We start from the raw sequence: 24,201 nt of genomic DNA on the forward strand, positions 1-24,201 counted from the left end.
TCTTTCCAGCAAAAGTTAAGTATTAGTGCTTTAAATCAAAGATAAGTAACTTTTTCCATTGGACCCCCTCTCTTCTATTTTTAAATTTGCTCTGACTACAAAGACTATGGAAGTATTATTCAGGCAGGGGGAAACTTGTAACTTTGGGGGAGAATTGGGTGGTTAAGGTATAAAACAGGCCATGCAGATATTAATCACATTTATTTTACACATTTGTTTGCTAATACCACAGAAATGTGTGCTGATCAAAGACAAGATTTGGTGGTGCTTTGTGGACTGCAAAAATGGGCCAGGGAAGGTTGCAGGAACCTTTGGCTAGCCTGCTTGCCTACCTTTGCTTTAGTTAAAAGAGAATTTAGTTGGAGCAGAATTCCAAGAGTTACAGAGTCAGTGCCTCTGTGTTTGCAAGCTGATGTGAACCATTCTCTGCAATGCTAACTGACAGAGCAGAAGTTAATGAAATACAAAGGAAGGATCGTCTCTTTTTACTGATGAAGCAATTTCTGAATAAACTTTTAGTAAATGTGGGCAAAATGTATGCAGATGTAATCTACTGTTATGCAATTTGTTCAAACAAAATATCCAACAGCAAACATTTAAGAGATTTGCTTTTTCCATGATAAAAAGTTTGGAACATTTTATACTTTTGCCAATAGAATTTATTTCAATCAGTGCCTAGTACTCTTATCATTTTCTTTTCCTTTGGTCAGTGGAAGGTCATCTATATTCTAGTATAGCAACTCTCAAAGTTGCTAGGCACCCCTGGAAATCCCTGAGACCTTTTTATGGGGTATGTGACATCAAATAAATAAACATTTTAAAATGTTTCAGTTTTAATTTCTAATATAGTCAATATTGATCGCTATAGCCCCAAGAAGCCAAAGCTCTTTGGAGTCCTCAATCATTTATAAGAATGTAGAGGGGTCCTAGGGCTGAAAATGTTTGAGAAACACTGTTCTAGTAAATCAGTTACCTTGTGGAAATTCAGGTAATTTGTTTCTAGTCCCATATTTTCTATTCTGACTAGCATCTGCTATCCATGTTCTCAGCTAAAACTCCCCATGTTTAATGAATCCTTTTTAAGCTATGGTGATGTTTAAATTCAACATATGCAATAGTAATTCAGGTCTGGGTATTACATAGACTACAGCTTAGTTCAACTTACTTCTGGTAATATCAACACAAATAATCTTATTAACATCCATGCATAACTAGTTATAAAGTCATAAAAAACCCTTTTAATAGTAAAAACAATCTGGTATCTGGCTAAATATGAAATGCAACTTATACAACATGCATTTTGTGACATACTGTGTCTTTTAAAATGAAAGATGTGGTTGAAAAACATTTCTGGACTAGACTGTTTTACAAAGCTTGTGAATATTTTTATGATAAAATTTCAAGAGGAAATTTTTCTGTACAGAAATGCAAAAAATAAACACCTTTCTCAGCATAAATAAAATATTTTTCTAGGTTTTTGCTAATGTTTTATAAAATAGTGACTTAACTGACACTAAAAGGTATATTCCAGGGGTGAAATGCTCCCAGTTCGGACTGGATCGCCCGATCTGGTAGCAATGGCAGCGGGTGGTTTGGAGAACCGGTAGCAAAAATCCCTGCCCCCCCCCCATGCCCAGCTGAGCTACATGATCATCAGAGGCTTTTTTAAAAAAACTTTTAAAAGCATTTTTTCTACAATCTCTTCCGACGAAAAAATGCTTTTAAAAATAATAAAAAAAAGCCTCTGATGATCGTGGGGCTCAGCTGGGATCGTCAGAGGCTTTTCAAAGCATTTTTTAAAAAGCCTCTCTGATGATCCCAGCTGAGTTGCCTGATCGGCAGAGGTTTTTCAAAGCATTAGAAAAAATGCTTTGAAAAGTTTAAAAAAAAAATTGGCCAAGCCCACCCAGTCACATTACCACACCCCCCCCCCCCAAGCCATGCCCACAGAACCGGTAGTAACAAATTTTACATTTCACCCCTGGTATATTCTGCTTTCTCTAAATATTCTGATACTCACGCAATCCAACTTGCTTTTTTTCCAGAGGTAATATGGATCAGTCAGTTGCTTGAGAGAATTCTTCAAATTTACAGCTATCAAAGCTCCTAGAACAGCCTGTGATGGAGATTACATGATAAAATGAATGTCAAAATATGTATGAATATGTAGGCACCCCAGTGTATTGTCTAAGTTTATAGAAGCAACCTAAAAGAAGTATATTTGCCAAATAATGTGAAATGGAATGTGGCTTAGTTACGGTAGATCTTTCAGGTATGGGCTGCAACAATCTGGTGACTACCAGATGGCAGAAAACATTTCTGTTGTCCAGTGGATAGCCAAATATTTTATACCCAAACCTGGCAGCTCTTTTTAAAATTTTTTTTTATTACATATATAAAAACACAAAATACACATACACATACACATACACATACAAATGCGACAAATACGACATTAATAACATAAATAACATCTAAACGTAATGTCTGATTTCCTCCGACATCAATAACCTAAATTCCTCGATATGTATTCCTCCCTCTCGCCTTATATAACGATATTATTTTTTAATATTTAATTATGCGTTGTTATATCTTATTTGGTACAGAATTTTGTTTTACTCTTTTAGGATCCTCTTTTGGTTTTGTTTTTTCCCTCTAACCATTGATACCACCTTTGCCAAACCAGGTAGTAATCAGATTCTTCCTTTCCTTGAATTTCCTTGGTGAGTCTGTCCATCTCAGCACATTCCATGACTTTAGATATTATTCTATCTTGTGTTGGGACTTCTTCCCAAACCTGGCAGCTCTAAATATATGGAATGTGTCTCCTTTCAGAGTACTTGATCAAAGTACTGTGTTATTATTATCAAAGTCCATGTTATCATATAGAACAGTAAAAAGGTAAAGGTTCCCCCGCACATGCGTGCTAGTCGTTCCCGACTCTAGGGGGCGGTGCTCATCTCTGTTTCTAAGCCAAAGAGCCAGCACTGTCCAAAGACATCTCCATGGTCATGTGGCCAGCATGACTAAACAGCAAAGGTGCACAGAGTGCTGTTACCTTCCCACCAAAGTGGTGCCTATTTTCCTACTTGCATTTTTTATGTGCTTTCGAACTGCTAGGTTGGCAGAAGCTGGGACAAATAATGGGAGCTCACTCAGTTACGCGGTGCTAGGGATTCAAACCACTGAACTACCAACCTTCTGATCGACAAGCTCAGCGTCTTAGGTACTGAGCCACCGCGTCCCTTTAGAACAGTATTTCTGGATAAAGATCACAGAAGAAAGAAAAGTAGCTGCAAAATCATTCGCAAATATTCTCGAAATTAAGGCTCAATAAATTAAAGGCAAGAAGTGTATGTAAAATTGCTGTTCTCATATGAGAGGCATATAGATTTTTTTTTAAAAAGCTTCTTCTCTAGTTCGTTAGTTTGTTATTTTCTGTTCCTCTTTCCATTAAGCAAATTCTTTCTTGAAATAAATTACTTAGTTGCTTTTCTATGATTATATGCAAACCCACTTACAAAGATTTCTGATATTTTCAACCCCTGACCACTAGTTTTATTGGTTTGGGATGATAAAAAACAGTAACCCAAAATATTTGGGGTGTGTGTATTAAATAATAAGTTAACTTTTTTCTAATTGATAGATATATTTCAGCTTTCAAAACCTATAAGAAACTACTGTAGAAAAGAGGGTGGAATTATGGTGCAAATAGTACATGAGTGAGGGGAGAATGTTTGTAGTATTTCTATTGAATCTAGTTTACGACTTTCCTCACTGATTTCTTTCTTTCTTTTTTTTTTTTAGATTTCCTACTTTAAACTAGAGTGGCTCCAGAAATCCTCTTGCTCAGTCCTACTTCAAACATAATTATATTCTACCTAAAATCTAAAAGGCAACTTGTTTAAGAGTCAAACAACTTATGATGTTTTCCCAAATAATTTGCCTTTGACTGCAAGGAAAGTTACAAGCTATTGATCCCCTTGATCTTAATTCCAGTTTACAATGTCTGAAAATCATATTTACTTCTTTATTTATATTTGTTTTACAATATTTCTGTGCCACCCAAACATGAGATTGAGTAACTTTCAGTGTAAAGCAACCATAAAACCAAGCAGGAGGATGCCAATGTCCTTTTCTAGAAGTAGAATACGCAGTAGCATGCATTAAAGTTCAAATGTGTAGGAATGGGCAGATTCTGTTTGAAGCAGACAATTCCCAAAGGACCCAAGCCATAAAGGTCTTAATACAGGAATGAAATCCAGCAGGTTATAACAGTTTCTGGAGAACTGGTAGCGGAAATTTTGAGTAGTTCGGAGAACTGGCAAATACCACCTCTGTCTGGCCCCAGAATGGGTTGGGAATGGAGTTTTTGCAATATCCTTCCCCCAGGAGTGGGGAGGGAATGGGGATTTTGCAGTATCCTTCTCCTGGAGTGGGGTGGGAATGGAGATTTTGCAATATCCTTCCCCTGCCACACACCAAGCCACGCCCACAGAACCGGTAGGGAAAAATTTTGGATTTCACCCCTGCCTTAATACATAATAACTTGAATTCTACGGGAAACCTATTAGTAACCAGTGCATTGACTGAAGGAAAGGTGTCTGTTGAATCATCTTTTAACTGTCAGCACATGGGCCACCACATTTTCTACCATTCTTTGAAGTGACTTCAAAGGCAGCCCCAAGTAAGCTACCCTACAGTTGTCCAACCATGAGATATTAAGGGCATTAGTCACACTAGCCAGAACATGTAATTCTAAGAACAGCCACTTCTGGTGCCTCAACTAAAACCAGGTGAATATTCTCCTGGTAGCATCTCCCATCTTCTATTTGAACAGGAGCCATGAATCCAAGAGAACCCCCTGATCATGGATCTGGTTTTTCTTTGGGGGGGAGTTGTAATTCCATCCAGAGGCAAAATTGGAGCTTCTAAGGAGTCAGATGATTTATGGACAAATTATTACCGCATCACATAGTTTGTTTTACTCATAGTTTGTTACTAGAAGTTTGGTCAAGGTGTCTTGTTGCATTTCCTATTCGGTTATTTGTTTACGTTGTTTGTATATCAATTCAACTTTCCTGACTTTTCCAGTAAAATTTGTAATTTGGCAATCAAACAATGTGTTCACAAAAATGCAGTCCCCCTGTTTAAATCTGTGATGAAAATGTTAAAAATAAATGAGGCAATAATTTTGATAAACACCCTCTAAAAAAACAGATATAGTGATTTGAATATTTACCTTTGGAAGAGGGCTAAGGTAGCTTCCCAAAGACAACATGGTCATCATTACCACCAATGCTACACAAAAACTTGCCACCTGAGAAGGGAAAAGTAGCTTATTACAAAAGGCTATTTGAGACTATGTCATAGTACATTCCAGTTTAGGAATAAAAATCAAAATAACTGATGAAAGGAAGCGTTATGAAATAAAGATAGTTTCCTGTTCTAATTTATAATAATGCACATTTTAACTTGTCCTGTGAAATCATTGTAATAATAGCTACTGCTGCTGCACTGAATATTTCTTCTGCATTAAAGAAACATCCCATTTAAATTGAATGAAAAAGCAGTTCCCCCAAATTGAAAATATGTAGTGATATTAGCAATAACAATAGCACTTAGACTTATATACTGCTCCATAGTACTTTACAGCATTCTCTGAGTGATTTACAATGTCAACATATTGCCCCCAACAATCTGGGTCATTTCATGACCTTGAAAGGATGGAAGGCTGAGTCAGCCTTGAACTGTTCAGGATTGAACTCGCTACGGTCCGAACTGGGAGCATTTCACCCCTGAATGTGACTCTAGAAATAGGGGTTTAGAGAGGATGCTGAGAACTTTAATTCTGTATTCCCAGAATCATCATGCAGTCTGTGAAAATATCTGGAACACTTTCCACAAATAAATCTTCCCATTATGAAGATAAAATGGCAAGCAAATGATAAACAACCTGAGATTTTCCACCAGCTCCATCCACAGCTAAGGTGACTGAAAGCGCACAGCAGATCACATGGATTTTAAAAAAGGATCCGAAAAAGTTACTGCAGCCCAGGGCCAACATTTCCTATGGAGACAATGGATTAGTTAGTTAAGATTGTAGAAAACATCAAGCCCTTGTCCTTATAGTCAGTTTGTTTTGGCAACAGTTAACTGGAAATAGAAATAGGTCAGTCATTATCCTAATCTGGTCCCTCATTTGTGGGTGACATTATTTATACAAAGGCTGCACCGATTAAGTCTTCAGAATTTGCTATCCCATTGCAGGAGAATCATCCACCACCAACACTCCACTAGGATTCTTTCCACTCATTCCAAAATTATCCCAGGATTCTCTGGGTCACATCAGTCACATCTTTGGAAACTTTCAGGCCAAGGCAGTATTAGCAGGTATCTGCCATTTAAATCTGCTACCCAAGTGAATCATCCTTTCAGCCAATGGGCTAAGAGAGAGCATGTCATGCAGAAATGGCACACTTGGCTGTAGCGATTGTTTAAAAGGCCAGCATTGTACATGATATACCTTGATGGCATTCTCAGATGGCATCATTCTAAGTTACTCTTCAAAGAAGTTTGATTAATTAGATTAAAAATATTTACATATTAAATCCCTTGAACGGTTTGCTCCAGATTCTGCTCTGAGGCAAGTCAGCAGTTATGAAGCAATTGAAGCATAGTAATGATCAGGTTCTTACTGGCTGACTGACAGCACAATGTCTAGGTAGAGGGGTCACCTAAAACTATGACACAGGGAAGTGGAGAAATGATATCCCTTCCTAGCTTCCTCCTCCTCCTGTTGTTGTTGTTATTTATTCAATGTAACTTACATCCTGTTCTTCTACACGTAAGTTCCCAATCAATCATGCCAAGAAGCAGAGACAGTTAAACTGCTCCACCCTATAGCCGTCTTCATGAGGTTGTGTTTTCTGTGAAGCAATCTGTTTTCTCAGAGTAATACATGCCATTCCCTTCTGGACGGAATACAGTATTGAGAAAATTGTTCAGTAGGCTTGCCAATTTACCATCAATAAGAGATTTCCTTGGAAAAGGCTGAGTTACAGCAACCATTTTTCTTAATAACTTCAAATCATTTATTATCGCTGTACTTGGCATCATATAAAGATATTTTTTATTCACTGACATAAGCGTACTGTATTGTTTATAGGGGATTACATAATCCGAAAAGGCTAGAGGAGGGTGACACTATCCAATAAGTCCTGCCTACCTGTCTTTTCATAAATCTAGTCGTGTCTCTCTGAGGAAGATAACAGACAGTAGTCTTTGGCTTCTGACTGGTTGCTTAGCAACTGTTCAAAGTTACAATGGACCCCCCCCTTCCCACAAAAGCAATTTATAACCCGGTTCCAAAGTTCAGATGGCTACACCTTCTAAGACCATGTGACCGCAATTTGGGTGCTCATCATGTGGCATTTACAACTATTTGCAATGTCCTGTGGTCACATTACCATAATTTACAATGTTTTTTCCCCCAGGAACTAGCTTTTCCTTCTAGATTCTAGCAAAATGTGTCCATAATGAAGAATGGGTTTAGTTATGACTGTGGCATTCACTTTATGACCGCTGCAAAAAAAGGTCATTAAATCAGTTTGTTCATGTGATAACCTGCTTTATAACCATCATGACTTATGACTGATTCTTAGGTTCAATTATGGTAGTAAGTCCAGGACTATCTATATTTAAATTTCCAGCCTTGGAAATGGTGGCATTGGAATTATGATCAGGTAAGCCATGCATCCTGGCAAATAGATGGGGAAGAAATGGAGGTAGTGACAGATTTTATTTTCCTGGGCTCCAAGATCACCGCAGATAGAGACTGCAGCCAAAAAATTAAAAGACACTTGCTCCTGGGGAGGAAAGCTATGGCAAATCTAGACAGCAAACTAAAAAGCAGAGACATCACCCTGCCAACAAAAGTGTGTATAGTCAAGGCTATGGTTTTCCCACTTGCAATGTATGGCTGTGAAAGTTGGACCATAAGAAAAGCTGAGCGCCAAAGAATTGAGGCCTTTGAACTATGGTGCTGGAGAAGACTCCTGCGAGTCCCTTGGACTGCAAGGCGATCAAACCGGTCAGTCCTAGAGGAGATCAACCTTGACTGCTCTTTAGAAGGCCAGATCCTGAAGATGAAACTCAAATACTTTGGCACATAATGAGAAGGAAGGACTCACTGGAGAAGAACCTAATGCTGGGAAAGATTGAGGGCAAAAGAAGAATGGGACAACAGAGAATGAGGTGCCTGGATGGAGTCACCGAAACAGTCAGTGTGAGCTTAAATGGACTCCAGAGGATAGTTGAGGACAGGAAGGCCTGGGGGAACATTGTCCATGGAGTCGCGATGGGTTGGACATGACTTTGCAACTAACAACAACAAAAGCCATGCAATCATTCTATATATTTTCCAGTTATCAATATTACCTGATTTGGGTCCACATCGTAGCCATGCTTGTTACCAAGGGTTCTGCCCATGGCTAGATTGATCACATAGCCCACAATGGCAAGTGAAAATGCTGGGCCAATCATATCTTTCCATTTGCCCACTAGTGGAAGTGTGGCAGATGGAAACCTAGAACCAAAAGAAGAAAAACAAGCTTGACATAAAAGCCCACACTTCAGTTTGAAACTGATAAATCAGACTAGAACATTTTGTTCTTAGCATGGAAACAAAATTCCATACCAAAGTCCTGGCTTTTATCTCAGATCTTTGCTGAATGTGACTGAAGTCCCCTTTCTTTCTGTTTTTTTCTTTCCACCTGAGTTTGTTGTCTCTGCCAGCTTTGCTCATTTTTTTTGGGTTTTTCTGGTTTTAAATGTTTTTAATTTGGAAGATACCCAGAGTATGCTAGGAGTTGGGTGACATTTACATTTGATTAATTATTAAATTATTATAATATTTTTTTTTAAAAAAATAGTATTTTCTGAGTTCCTGAATGTTCCTGTATGGCTAGAGGAGCCCTGTAAGTTTAATATTTTGCAAACAATAACTAGGCATCTGTATTATTAAGGCTCAGTGTCCAGTAAAGGTAAAGGTAAAGGTTTCCCTGTCCAATCATGTCCGACTCTAGGTGAAAGTGCTCATCTCCATTTTTTGGCCAAGAAAGCCAGCATTGTCTAAAGATATTTTCCATGGTCATGTGGCCATCATGGCTATAGGCCATAGGTGCACAGAATGCTGTTACCTTACCACCGAAGTGGTACCTATTTATCTACTCACATTTGCATGCTTTTGAACTACTAGCTGAGCAGCAGCTGGGGCAAGTAACAAGAACATTCCCTGTTGCATGGCACTCAGGTCTCAAACCAGGTTGTCAACTTTCTGGCTGACAAGGTCAGCATCTTTAATTGCTGAGCCACCGTACACCCCCCCCCCCATTCAGTGTTCAGCAGCCTTAGTAAAATAGCTGTAGCTGTTGAGCTACACTCAACCCTTATGACTTTCTCAGTGTACTGATATATACTATAGGTTTTGATCCTATAAGTAAAAGTTCCATAACAGTATTAATGGTTCCAACAGAGGTGGTATATGTCATGAAAAATGTAGCATAAAAGCAATGCATGAATTAACCAAAGAACATCTAAAGATCTATGTTTATCAGAATCTTCTTGAAATTACCCAAAAAGTAATAAACTGGGAAATAGTAGTTTATTGGATTCCCAGTATTTCCTTCATCATAGTAATGCAGACAGTGTAAATTTATAATTAGAGCACTAAAATGAGTTGTCACTTGCTTCACATAGCAATAATTATGATACACATTGTAATTATGCTATGACTGTAATTTAGTTGTGGATTGACTCATTGTCATTCAAGCCTTGCAGATATTAGCACTTTTAGTCTGCTCTACTTTCTACAAAATTCTATGGTACTTATAAATGGTATGATGAATGCAGCCATTGGAAATTCTAAGTTAAATTTAACTTGTTTTCAAATAGATTTATCGTTTCCTTCCTTTCAACACTGCTGGTTACAATACAGGAAACTGAAGAGGAGGAGGAGAAGTTAAGTCCTTCCATTTGTCTTGTTGATTCCTGATACTGTTTTCTTAATTAAAACCATCATCTAACTCTACTATTTTTAATTCACCATTTTAATTTATTGTGTTATACAATTTAATTCTTACTCAAGAAACAACAGATTTAGTAATGTAACAAATACAATGGCACTAATGAGACAGCTTCATTAGCATATTCCTATTTGGAAGGGAATAATATTTACTTACCCCATATTAATAAGTCCAACAATTGGCATGTCATATTTCTCAGGCATATTAAAGCTTCCAGAAATGGCTGTAGCCACAATGACCTGAAGTCAAAGCATAAAATAAATTTTAGCTTAGCTTAATTTTTCATATGTGATGTTAATCAGCACTGGAACTGCGTTCTTTCAGAATATAATGTGTGTATTAGCACCTATGTTTGAAACAGATTCAATATATTTTATAAGCTGTTACTCAAAGTTCATGAAATGTTGTGGTGTGATTGAGAATCTCAAGCACTCTCTCTTTCAAGGTTCATAAACGTTGACGACTTTCTATGAAAGAGGAAGAATTAAGTTTACTTCCTCCTCCCTATTGAAAAGGGTATTTATTACCTTGTCAAGACTGTCATAATATCAATCTATGCTCATAAGTTTCATTTTAAAACAAGTACTATATGAAAAATGAAAAACTATATTGTACAAAAGCATAAATCTCTCGTGTAGTAAGCAAAAATGACTTCTGCATATACAGTATATGAATGCCTTGTTGCACCATTAAGTTGTTAACATTTCAGTCAATTCACCTAAGTAGGGGAATAAAGGAAAACTAATCTGCAAACTATAGCTTTGTTGATGCACTTTAAAAACTGCATTTGTCTTTTTTGCAATGATATCACACTTTGGGCTCCTACATAATACTATTCCAAGAACTTTTTCACAGGTGCTATTACTTGCAAATATTTCCTAGCTGAGTGAATTTTATTCTATGATTTTGATTCATTCATCTAACTTATCACCAACATTTTAAATTCTTACTTCTAGTGAAGATATGGTAACCCAGACATCACTGAGGGACCAAAGACAGTATTTTGGTGAGATAAGCAGCTGAATGATTTATTTTGGCTGCTAAACTTTTCTGGTTAAACACCAGGTGTCCATTATTTTTTGCCTATCTGTACCTCAGTTGTGCTTCATTATATGTTTTTGCCTATCGGTTGGTTTATTTCAGAGCAGTAGTGTCTGAATAATAAAGGCCTTGAATGTTATGACCCATCTTTTTTATTTTTTATTATTAAGTTTAATTGCCCCCAGAAAGTGCAAGTGTAGCCTGATCATAAAAATCAAAGTGGAGTTGCACATAGTGCCTCCCTAATATCTAATGATAGAAGTGGGTATTGCATGTTTAACAAAGTAATTAGATCATAATACTTCAATTTACAAAGGCACTAATTTCAAGGTAGCCTATGGAGGAAATCCTCAATATGCAAAATCAGAACACAGTGCTAGAATCTGAGGACAATCTAAGATTCGAACATGTATAGTGTTTGCAAAGGCTAACATAGTTGACTGTTTAGATCTCCAGATTTAAACATGATCGGTATTTACGAGAGAAAGTTCTTACTGGGCTCTTGTTCTGAGTTTACTACTAATAGTTTCTACAAAATACCCATTTTCTCAGAAACTGTTTTGCTCACTATAGTTTTTGAAACTACCATAAACTCTTTTCCTGTTATTCTGTATCCATTATTGTCTTTCATACAGAACAGGGAAAATTTGGTTAAGAGGTTCCCATATTAGCAAGCAATGCTCATTTCACAGGAATGCAATTCTGGATGGATTGCAAACTGAAACCAAAGACATTGTTTGCCAAAATGTGTGCATTTCCCACAGCTCTAATTACACCAATACTCCCTGGATGTCAGCACGTACCAGAGACATGTAAGCATCTTACTATACTTTTTTTCTAATCATATTTCAATGCTTTAGAATAAAGCTGCATTACCTGCATGTACATTTTCTACTGAATAGTTCAAGGATGTTGAACCCGGATGCATTGAAATGTAAGTCAATCAAGGTCAACCAAAGCTTTATCTTGGATGACCAAAGTCACCCCATATCTGACAATAGTTTTGAGACTGCAATTATAACAAAGACCATGCAGGCTGGGAAATATGGAGTTCAACATATCTAGGTTGCAATATTTTTGGGATGGTTGCTTTTGAAATCTTGGAACCTCCATAAAATATAAGTAAGCAAGCGTCTACTAGTATCTCAGTAGTAATCTCATTGCCCCAGTGATTTGAATTTATGTACAATAGTTCTGAAATTACTGTACGAAATAGTTGTCTTCTTACATTGCCATATGCACTGCACTTTCACTTATAATGAAATCAGCATTTCCTAAAATGAACAACAAAAAGGCATGCTACCTCAGCCTTAAAAGTTATTTTTTTTCAATTTATCTCTGCTTCTGAAAAGTACCGATCCCAAGGAAAAATAGGTGAATGAAAACATCTGTAACTGCTACTTACTATAACGATCTCCATAGGAATTGGGACTCGAATCTTCTTCATATATTTCATATTTAGCTCTTTCACAATGATGAGAAGCACAGAGCTGATCAGAGCAAACACCAAGGAAGCCACGTTGGTTTTCAACAGGTTTTTGCAAATATCAATAAAGGTCTGGAGGTTTAGTCAAGAAAGAGAGAACATGTGGTTTTTCAACATGCCAGCTAGAGTGGAAAATACGCTATGGTGTTTGTTAGTCAACATGTAAAAATTGGGGACCATTATTTAACCTAGAAATCTGCATTTTGCAGTAGTAGCCAACACTCAAAGCAATACAAAAAAAAAGTGCAGTTCTGATAGAAGCCAACTCTGAATTAATTAAAAGGTCAGTAAACAGGGCCTGACCAGACAGGATATATTTAATCTAACCTGAACATCCTGCTGAGACTTTAGAAGAAAATTCAAGAGGCTCACAACAGGTAACTGAGAAACTCCAAAACTCTATGAAGGCTTTCTCCTAATCCTTTATAATTAAAATGGACTAGAATTAATTGTAACTGTCTGCTATTTGTAAGCTCATTCCTTAATATTGCAAAAACCTTGGCATTTGGGGTCTTAAGATTCAAGAGTTGCCCAGAAAGAAAACATGTTCCAGGCAAAATTATGTTTACTTGTTCTGTTGCAGTGATTTGGGAAAATTTTATATAATAAAATTCAAGTTTTGGTATAAGATTTGGCAGACAGCGGAATCCTAATATTTTTCCCTTGGCTTCAGACTTTATTCTTTCTTTTATTTAAAACAACAACAACAACACTTTAACAATGTTATCAACAAATATTTAAAATAATTTAAAAAATCTAAGAGAAATAAAAGTCCAGAAAACAATTTTTGCTCATGAGCTAAAAGTAAAATAACTGGGAATTAATATAAATACACTGTAGTACCATATTCAATATTTCCATCAATTTTTAAAATAGAAGTACCCTACTGTTATTGTATTATAAATAATAGACACCAGATGCCAATAATATATTCTTTAAAGTTTTCTTCAAGACTTTTTGTTGCTATGCTAATTTTTCAACCAATGCTTTTTTCGCCCATTGCTAGTTACCATTGGCTCAAAGAAAGTGGACTTTCCTTTTCCATTATTTTGCAATAATGGCACAGCATATGGTAGCTAATAACAAGCAAACAATTAATTCCTTTTAATAAGGAATAAATATAAATAAGTAATTATATTTTCTAGGAAAATGTACAATAAATTTACATTAGTATTAATTATTATAGACCACCGTGTCCAAATTCTTATACATCTTTCAATCACAATGAGAAATTTAAATAACTGTTGCTACCTTGGAAATGAATATGTATCAATTTAATTAAAGCCCCCTTAACCATCCTATTGGTTAAAAGCAATAATATTTTCTTTCATAAACATTTGATTCTCATATAGTTTAATTAGTTGTGTTTTGAAGTAAGAAAAAATTGTTTCATCATTATTAATGATTTCGTATTATACTTTTGGTAATTCCTCTCTTTGTACAGTGAGTTGCAGCAGTCTCTTGCTACTTTCATCAGAATGGTGGCAGCAGTGTCACAATATCATCTAGCAAGCTCTGCCCTTTGGGGTATGATTACAACATTGCGGTACATGTAGAAAAGGGGAGGAGCTTGTGTTATGATACAGACTGCATCACTCCGAAACCATCCCACCTCCTAGCCTGCGGCTCCTACAGAGGACACTGATAAATTGGCTCTTCCTGGGTCCATCCAGGGAGCATTTATCTTTGGGGAATAATTCAGCGGTGAAATCCAGCCGGATCTACCTGGCTCGCGTGAACCAGTAGCGGTGGTGGCAGGAGGCTCTGGCCACCCGCCGGGATGTCATTACGTCCTGTTTTTGAACCTCTGTGCATGCACGGAAGGCTCTGCGCATGTGCAGAAGAGGCGCACGTGCTCACATTCCCGAACCAGTCAGAAGATAAGTGCATTTCACCACTGGAATAATTCATAACTATAATTCTACATTTTGTATTCTGTGTACCTCGGCGAATAGTCATGCAGGCCACCTGACCACGGAAATGTCTTTTGACAGTACTGGCTCCCTTGGCTAAGAAATGGACATGAGCACTGCCACTAGAGTTGGAAACAACTGGACAGAGGAAACCTTTACATTTACCTTTATATGGAAATAGGTGAAACTCCCCATTTTGGTAATTAAGTCAAAATTACACTTAAATATTTTAAAACTAGTGAAAGTGAGAGAAGATATTTTTGGAGAATTAAAAGTAAATAGAATATAAGGAAAATGTCTTTCTTTTTCCTCAGTAAGTCACTATCCTTCTTTCTTTCTTTCTTTCTTTCTTTCTTTCTTTCTTTCTTTCTTTCTTTCTTTCTTTCTTTCTTTCTTTCTCAATCATATGTAAATTCCAGCTATCTGTGTGCTACTCTTGATCCCACTGATTGCGCACCCAATCTCATAAGATTTAGCAATAATCATAGTATCAGGCTCACTTACATAGACAATGGCAAGGGGTCCTGTGTAGGCTTCAATCTTCAGACCAAAGATATACTTGAGAACCGAGATGAGGATCTGTAGGCCAGCTGCTGTCATGAAACCCCTAATGAAGGATTCTGAAAGGTAGATGGCTACAAAGCCAAACTGCACAAATCCCAGGCATATCTATGGACAGACAGATGGTCAGGCATGTCAGATGCAATAATAAATGGAATTTGTCAGAGAAAGAGATTTCAGTTAATAAAAAATTGGCACAACCACTAATGTGTGGAAAGATATGCTAGAGGTAGTCTTTGGATTATGACCATTTGCTTAATGATTTTTTGAAGATGTGGAAGACAGGATTCCTGGGACACACCAATATTTAAGTGCTATGAAACATGGAAAGAACATCCCCATTAATTAATTTGTGTTCCATGTCTATTGTTCTAATGATAAAAACTGTTGACCTATTCTAATCTCCCCCTTCTCCTTCTCCTTCTCCTTCTCCTTCTCCTTCTCCTTCTCCTTCTCCTTCTCCTTCTCCTTCTCCTTCTCCTTCTCCCTCTTCCTCCTCCTCTTTATTGTTATCATCTGCCTGTCTGCCTGTCTGTCTATGACATGTAGATTGATAGATTTCCCATTATGCAACAACTATTAAAATTATATTTCAGTCAAGATAGGGAAGAATTCAGATTTTAATGCTTTCTTGATTCTTATAAGAGGAACTTAGAAAGCAGTAGCACAGTGCATAGAGTACATCAAAATCTGCAGTGCAGAAATACAGATAAGGACAATAAAACTAGTGATGGGGAACATATAATCTTCCATTTGTTGATAAATTACAACTCCTTGTATTATAAGCCATGTTTTCGAAGGCTATTGGAAATTGTAATTTAGCATAAACATGAGATCCATATGCGTTCCCACTCTGGTTGCAAATTCTATCAGACATTCAGTCACTGGAATTATAGGTCATATGGACATTTCCTATAGTTTTGTATGCAAAAAACTCTTACTTGTATTATGGCTGTCAGACAAGCCAAGGTGGCAGAGATCTCCAATCTGGCTGCTTCCATGGCTGTGTTGTTAACCATAATTTCATTGGCTGTGTGGTTAAAGTATTGAAATTCAGAATCCGGAGCCAGCTCATGGCAGACATTTCCTACGATAATACTGATGACTGCAAATGTACCTGTTTGGAAACACATATGAAACTTATCTTACATTTTTGAGCTGAGTACCTTCTCATATTGTAGCTAGTCTGTAAATTACTGGTAATTCCAAGATCAATCTTCTTCAACCTGATGCCATCAATGTATGTGTCAGCCTCCACTTCTATATTGCTTGCTTGCTATGGCTGCCATTGTAATGGGGGGAGGGGGGAGCTGTATTGGTAGTTGGGAGTGGGGAAGCGAGCTGGTAGAGATGTCTTGTAACAGGGAGTGAATTGGAGAAAGTTTCCCTCAGCACTTTCTCTGCAGCTGGGAGGCGTGCTGATAACCAGTCAAGGTTAACCGTCCTGGCATACCAGAAGGATGGAGCCATCTGAAGCTGCACCCCACATGACACCTTGGGGGGGATGTGGATTGGTCAATCCTGATTTGTCCCTTGGGGGGAGGGATGTGGGGCTGCTTTCTGTATGTCATTTTCGCGCCTATTGCCTCAGACCTTGCTTTTCTTTGGTTGCATTCAGTTCATATTCAGTAAAAGTACCTTTCTCTATAAAAATGGAGTCGGGGTTTTTGTTTTTGAGTACTGAAAGGAGGCATACCTGACAGTATGTTAGATTTAAGTCCTGTAATTAACAGTCAAATGTCCTTTGAAGTACAATATATCCGGATTGCATATAAATTAGTAGTAGCAGTTAATTGGTGATTGATTACACTCTAAAGGAAGTTCTTTGACTCACTCTGGCTTTAATCATAATCAAGAAACTAATATTTTATAGTTGTTTCATGAAAGCATTTGATAGCAAATTGAGAAAAAAACATCCAGATAATATAATTTCATGCACTAGGATTACAAACATGTAATATGTGCATTCAGTAAATATTAAAATGGAAAATGAAATTTTACCTGGGACCATCTGATGAATACCTCCTAGCAAAAAATAGGTAATCAAAGGAAAGAAAGATGAATAGAGTCCGTTGACTGGAGGTAGGTTGGCCAGCAGGGCAAAAGCCATGCCTGAAAACAAACATGAAGAACATATCAAATCTTCCTTCTACAATTACACTCAAGATCACATAATGCAAAAATATGACATTCTCATATCTGCTTTCCAGGGCTGAATGTTTTATGGAAGGTGCTATAGATATGTTCAGAAAAGATATTATAACATAGGAACCTATGTGGCACTATGAGTCTTTTGGGATAATTTGTCTGCCTGGTGTTTGTCTGCTGGTGTTGGTTAAACAAAGCTGAAATATTTGAAGATATATTCTTTGCTTCCCCCCTCCTTTTTCTTTTTCTTTCCTTTTTCCTTTTGTATTCTTCTTTCCAAGCAGGTTTCTGGAGAAGTGCAGAGGACTTTTGAAATTAAGTTAATAGTTGCAATGAAAATTAGTACATAGACTGCCTGTGATTGATTGTAAGTCTGTATGTTGCCCAACCTTAATGAGGCAAAGTAACAGAACAGTGATAGATGTTGGAGAGGAGTTCTACAAAAAGCAGGATAAGGGTGAAATTACAAAAAATTAAAGTTAATATTTTTGGTATTACAAGACAATTCATATAGACCAGGGCTGTCAAACTCACGGCTGGTGGGCCGGATGCGTCAAGCACTGGTCACAGCCACGCCCAGCTAAGCGAAGGGGATAAAAGTCGTGATACATCATGTGACATCGCCATGACGCTGCAAGTTTGACACTCCTCATATAGACGCATCCATATTACCTATATGAATCTGTGTAAAGGGTTTAAACCCTGAAATGGGTTTATATTATATTCCTACAATATGCCCATGCTAATGTTAATGATTTATTCTTTTTTGAAGGTAATAGAAGGTGGCTATATTTGGATGTGGTTTTGTGGTTTGTTTAACCATGTTAATTGAATAATTCACAATTTTCCTGCTTAGTGCACTATAGTAATTTATAAACAATATTTTACAAACAACATTTGGCTTTGCAAAAGCAAACAATCTCTATTATGGTCAACTATAGTGTTTGAACCCATATTTTTGTGAGAACCAGAACATTTTCTGCTATTTCATACATCACAAATAGGAAATTGGAAAGTTATACCCAAATAATTTTTTAAATGCTTGGGTAGACTTCCTCCCTCACCCCAAAAAAAGAAAACTGCAAATTTTGCTACTTCATTGACTGCATTGACAAACTGAATCTAAGCAAATAGGATTGCAAATAGGATTTATATGGAATATAGGAGCAAGAAACATATAAGGATTTTTTTTTTTTTGCAAATGTGTCCAACAGTTATACTACCCAGTAATGTTTGAATAATATGGGAAAGGCAAGTTTCTTTCACCTTGAGGTACTTGTATAGTTCCAGCACTTACTCCACCAAGGACATCAGGCACAATGTAATCTCTGATTTTGTATTTTGGAAGCCATACAAGTATGGGGAATAGACTGTAAAGGATGAGCTTGAGTCTGGATGGTGAACATCTGAGGAGAAAAGTCATTCATAGGAAATATTTACTATGAGGTTTATTCTGTAACATGGGAAGGCAGATGATTATTCATTATCTGAACATGCAACTAGAGCAAAGAGCTACCATTTCAGGTTTGTTTTCACCACCCAAACAGCACTGGAACAAATAATAGAAATGAAAAAAAATGTCTCTCTCCTATTATTCACAATTATCTTCATATTGTATGTAATGCCCTGAATCCAAGCTTTATCAAACTTCAGAGAGCATAATATCTGGCCTAAATTTTGAATTGTTTTCAAGTTTTTGCATACCAAAATTTCAAACCAAATCAAAATTTAGCATAACGGTTATATTTAGAATGTTATTGGGAAATTAAACACCAATTATTCTAATAAACTCCTATATTATCAATGCAAGGAAACATAGTACAACATGTTCACTAAATTAGCTAAGAGAACAAAATAGTCCTAAGTGGCCTACTTCAGGAATGGAACAGAAGAAATCAATTGGATAGAACAGCACTTAACTGCCTAGTTCAGTCAATGTTTACGTCTAAGGAAATTCATAATTACTTTAGTACAGCCTTCTTTCCAGGATGTGTTGGACTGAGTCAGAACAGATATAAATTGGTTAAAGAGGTTTCTAGAGACCTTATTTAATCTCACCTTTTAACTAGAAATGCACAATTTGAACCTAGTAAAGCACATGCTCCAATGCATACAGTGCATTCAGAAAGTATTAAGACCCCCTTCACTTTTGTCAATTTTGTTATGCTGCAGCCTGATTCTACAGTTGTTAAAATTCATTTTTTTCTCATTAATCTACCCTCAGTATCCCATAATAGCAAAGTAAAAACAGAATTGTATTCATGTCTGTAAATTTATTAAAAAGAACAAAACTGAAATATCACATTGGCATAAGTATGCACTGTAGTTAGAGTTAGTATGCATAGGATTATAGCTTATTCCAGTAATAGCCTACTGCTCTGTTACACTGATTGCACACTGATAAGATCATTACAAAATCTTTTACTGTATAGCATTTAAATTTAAGGTGTAAAGAAACAGTGATATTGCAACAACAACATTAATGACAGCAGTTATAACTCTTAATTCAGTGTAAGTGCTGCATTACTGTAATGGTTATGGTATAAATTAGAATAAGGGAGTAGTGGTGGAGGAAGTCTACTATCTTCTAGAACTAAACTCCACCACTATAAAACAGTAATCTCAATCCAGCTACTTTAATAAATAAATAAATAAGGATTTCAAGATGATTGTTTTCTCCTTCTCTTCAATCTCATCTGTACCCAGAATAGGCTTCTTATTGACTCAGCAGCCCAACAAGGCACATCAACAAAGCTGATCAGAGTATTACAACTCACAGATAAAATACACACAATGTAAGTCTGTTTGCACCAATGTGATCCTATAGTTAGAAAACTAGGAGCCATAAATGAGACAGTTTCTGTACTAAACAAATGCCAAACTTGTATAGAAACCATTATACACAAAATCACTCCAGCAAAGAATAAATATCAGCAGAAAGCAAAAAAAAAAAAAAAAAGCTGAATAAAAAAAAGTTAATTCTGAAAGCATAAGGAGTTAATCACAGCTAAAGAAGTCCTTCAACCTGAACTAGGTTTCCTGGTTAAACATGAAAGCTGTCAGGCTTTTAATTTTCAATAACTTTGGTAATAAGTGGCAATAATTAAGCTACTGTTGCTTTTGGTTAAGCATTAATATATCTAACATAAGAGGTGTGTTGTACATTTGCTACTGAAAAGGGTTCTTTTCGACTAAGAATCTAAAGTAGCTCTGATCATGTATCTATGAGATCATTCAGAAAGCAATTATTTATTTGGCATAATTCCATCGCTGTCTACTTAAGAGACCATTCAGTCACATTGGGTGCCACCCAAATCTAAAGTCAACATGAGAATTGCTGTGTAGTTTAAAGTAATGCATCCAGTTTACTTAAGTAAAGCTAGTTCGGTTATGCCTTCATTTAACTGACATCTACCAAAGGCATACATCAAATGACATGCATACAAGTCACAACAGTAGAAGCATACTATTCAAATAATACCATAATAAAAATGTTCTTGCTACAGAGTCCGGTTGTTATTTTCATATTTCTTACACTTGAATTATGCTATTATCGATATTCTGCATTAAATTGGGTATGTTCTTTCTTGTTTTCAAAACAAAGTTGAAAACTCAGAGGCATGCATATGACACCCCCAATATAAAATGTTTTATTACATATGAAGGACAAATGTAAACATTCATTTGTCTATGCTTGATTGTAAAATAGGGATCAAACCAAGTTTCTATTGCCAGGAATTAGGATTGATTGAAAGGATCCCCCCCCCCTTATTTGAAAGGCTGGATGAAGATGGATGGTGGGATAGATGTCACAAAGCACAAAACTGCATGGCTAATTTTGGTGATGGACTGATCAAAACTCACCTTTTGCTCTGACCTCTGTTTTTGCCTAGACTCCTTTCCTTATAGCCTTTCAGACTGTAGGCTTCAGGGCAAAGACAAGAGGTCGTTTATTTTGTTATGTGTACCACACCTCATTTCTTCAGGTGAAGTAGAAATAATACCACACTAAGAAATTGTAATGCAGCTTGGAAATTCTCTTATGTATTTTGACCCACATTTTTTGAAAAAAGCTAAATGTAAAAATGTCCATGCCCTGAACCACAAAGCATTTTTGGAAAAAAAAATAATTTAAAACTTGCTTTGAAATAATAAAGGGCAAGGCTTTTTTAAAAAAAAGAAAATGTTTTTTTTAAAGGCTCCATAGTTTGCACAAATATCTTTTTGTTCTTCACTATTGCTTACTTTTTAAAAGTATTCCTGTAATGTGTTGGGTGTGCCTGTACATGTCTGTATATGCACATATACATATATATGAAAAATTTCTTAGGAGCTACTAACCAATATTTTTGTTCTTTTCTTTCTTAATAAAAAGCATCATATTTGCTCAATAACAAATAAAGGCAAATAAAAGGTGTGTTGGCACTGAATTAGTACAGGCAGTTCCCTTATCTGCATCCTTTATGACGTTCTGTTGATGAAAGTTGGAAAGTAATTTTGTATTTTCCTCTTTGCATAGTTTGCCTATTCTAATCTTACTTGGCCTTGGCAATGGAAACATATTCTACTTGTCCTTTACTAAACAACATCTTATCAAAAAAGAAGAAACCTGGGACAATTTCCCACATCTTTTCAATGTCTCTAAGATTTGGATAATTGGTACCCCTGATGCCAGGTCCTTTGACTGCAAATTCTGAATGAATTGACTGGGGGGAAAAAATCTGGGATTAAATTTACTGGAAAAGATTCCTGAGATGAAAGTTGGTCTCTTTGCTTTTGGATTGTACAAACAAAAATTAGATATTCAATTTGACAATATCTATTGAAAAAAATCTAGAGGACTAATACATTTACCATCAAGGGCTAGGGTATCCAAAAATCTGGAGAGCATGTGTGTTTTACAATCTATAATATCCCACCTACCTGAAAAGACTCTTTATTTTCTCTCCAAGGGGATAACTTCTACTTTTCCTGTCAAACTCTTCATCAAAGTAGTTGCTAGAATAAGCTGGACGGTTGATGATGTAGCGTGACCGAGTTTCAATCATTTTTGCTTCATGAAATCTTTCACCTCAAAGTGAAATGGAAGTCAACTGGAGAAGGAAGTGAGCATCACCAAAAGAAGGTCTGTTAGCAAAATGAGTTAGCTTTCTTCTCTTACCCTTATCCCCATTAACTTGTGTTTTAGATTTTTCTTTTCTAAGTCCCACCCCTTGCCCTTGCCCTTGCCCTTTCTCCAGAAACCAGGGATTGGGCCTCTCTTGAGACATCACTCCCTTAAGGAAGGCCTCCTGGAATTTAATGGTGTGGGAGGAAGAGCAGGTTCAAAAAACACACACATGGCCAAGTGCTGAGTATCACAGTGATGATACTGCTGTGATGACACTGCTCTTCTGTTGTTAATCGTGAGCCAGACCTCCAGTTTTCCTCTACCATGGTTTTATCATGAACAAAATGGGATTAGTGTCTGCTGTATCTCTTGTTTCATACATGAGCTAGGTGCCCAGAGTTTCTACAGCAGAGCCTTGAGGATTCTGGTTGTATTCAGAGCAGCCATTCCAAGAACTTCAGTGTGTGAGCTTCCATTCAGTAAATATGTTGGAATGAAGGGCAACACAGAAATGCAACAATTTGACCTATTTAAATGATAATAATGCCAATCAATCCAGCTCAACCAGTCCTGTGTCAGTAACAAGGTGTTACCAGTGGCACATAATAAATAAACTCCTTGAGGTATAGGCCTTAATATAAACAAAAGGATCAAAGGAGGGGGAAAGAGCAGTTTTGCATAATGATAAGCTGGAGTTGGAGGAGAAAATGTTCAAAAATAGAACAAGGATACAGGTGATTATTTTAGATTTATGCTTAGGTATTTAAGTGTCTTGTAAGTGGGCAAACAATCAGGAAAAGAATTATGAAGTAACTGGAGAAACAGTTCACATAGTTAAATTCATAGGGCATTTTTTTGCTTTACAGATAGACTTCAACTTCGGCATCATTTGATCTTCTGTTGGACTTGAGGGTACTTACAACCTGGATTGGAAGTTTAAATGCTTGCTCCCCCCTCCATGGTCACATGACTAGACTTTGGGTGCTTGGCAATTGGGCCACATTTATTAGACATTGGGTTGGCAATGGAGTCAGTTCAGTCTATGTTGGGTCTACCACACAATTTTTTTTTTGTCCTTCCCACCCAAGCAGGGAAAGCAACGATCAGTGTCTGTTTGCCTTTTTCTTTTAGGAATTGTTTCATCTCTCATGAATGAAGACAAATATATGTGCAAGATTCAGTCTGGGTCAATCACTGGGACCAGAGATTTAGTCTTCCGAGCTTCCAAGACAGTTTCATCTTTACCAATTCCTAGGTTTTACTCCATGCTATATCTAATCTGAGTGGAAACCAAATGGGTGGCCACAAAAGGCAGCTATATGGATTGAAAGGAGCAATAAACTTTTAAACAGGCTGGAAAAACACAGCACAAGGAAAGTGCATTGTCGGATTAACCACAAGATAATTAAAATGGCAACTGCTGACCAGTGGATAACATAGGAACCTGGCACCAGTTGAAATGGTTGCATAGAGTAGTGACCAGAAGTTGGATGGAAGTTATATGTATATTTCTGTAGCCAATCAGAGCTGTCACTAGAGGAGAAGGCGGTGTGCAGGCCATTCACTTGAAAAGGTCTAACATTGCTTAGATGGAAGATGATAATTTTGAAACAGAAAACAAGCTTCAAGTTTGCAAAATGATGGAAGTAGACGGAGAATGTCATCAAATCATACATTCTTGCACTCAGGCGGTGATGGGCGACCTTTAATGGCAATGGAGCAAGCAGAAAGTTGGATAAACTCTTATTTTAAAGAGGATTATTTTTTTATTGTTAAGATACCATGGTGAAATTCCTTTGTTGTGATAATTCAATACAGGAAGTCTTGCTTAACCAATGCCCTGTTTAGCAACCATTC

The 24,201-nt window shown here is 36.8% G+C and overlaps 1 protein-coding gene across 1 annotated transcript in view; it reads right to left on the reverse strand.

Annotated features, from left to right (window-relative positions):
- SLC26A9 (solute carrier family 26 member 9) overlaps positions 1 to 22,282 on the reverse strand; it is a 34,041-nt gene extending 11,759 nt beyond the window's left edge. The window contains exons 1-11 of the mRNA XM_070939792.1: positions 22,158 to 22,282; positions 18,501 to 18,640; positions 17,088 to 17,198; positions 16,028 to 16,203; positions 15,030 to 15,194; positions 12,532 to 12,684; positions 10,242 to 10,324; positions 8,440 to 8,587; positions 5,957 to 6,070; positions 5,243 to 5,320; positions 2,021 to 2,116 (exon numbers count right to left, since the gene is read on the reverse strand). Of these exons, the coding sequence (XP_070795893.1) occupies positions 2,021 to 2,116; positions 5,243 to 5,320; positions 5,957 to 6,070; positions 8,440 to 8,587; positions 10,242 to 10,324; positions 12,532 to 12,684; positions 15,030 to 15,194; positions 16,028 to 16,203; positions 17,088 to 17,198; positions 18,501 to 18,640; positions 22,158 to 22,282 (1,389 nt within the window). The remainder of the gene's footprint in view (positions 1 to 2,020; positions 2,117 to 5,242; positions 5,321 to 5,956; positions 6,071 to 8,439; positions 8,588 to 10,241; positions 10,325 to 12,531; positions 12,685 to 15,029; positions 15,195 to 16,027; positions 16,204 to 17,087; positions 17,199 to 18,500; positions 18,641 to 22,157) is intronic.
- Between the last annotated feature and the right edge of the window lie 1,919 nt (positions 22,283 to 24,201).

Source organism: Pituophis catenifer, unplaced genomic scaffold, assembly GCF_029215685.1.
Source record: "Pituophis catenifer annectens isolate HBS135680 unplaced genomic scaffold, rPitCat1.0.hap2 SCAF_3, whole genome shotgun sequence".
Classification (NCBI taxonomy): Eukaryota; Metazoa; Chordata; class Lepidosauria; order Squamata; family Colubridae; genus Pituophis; species Pituophis catenifer.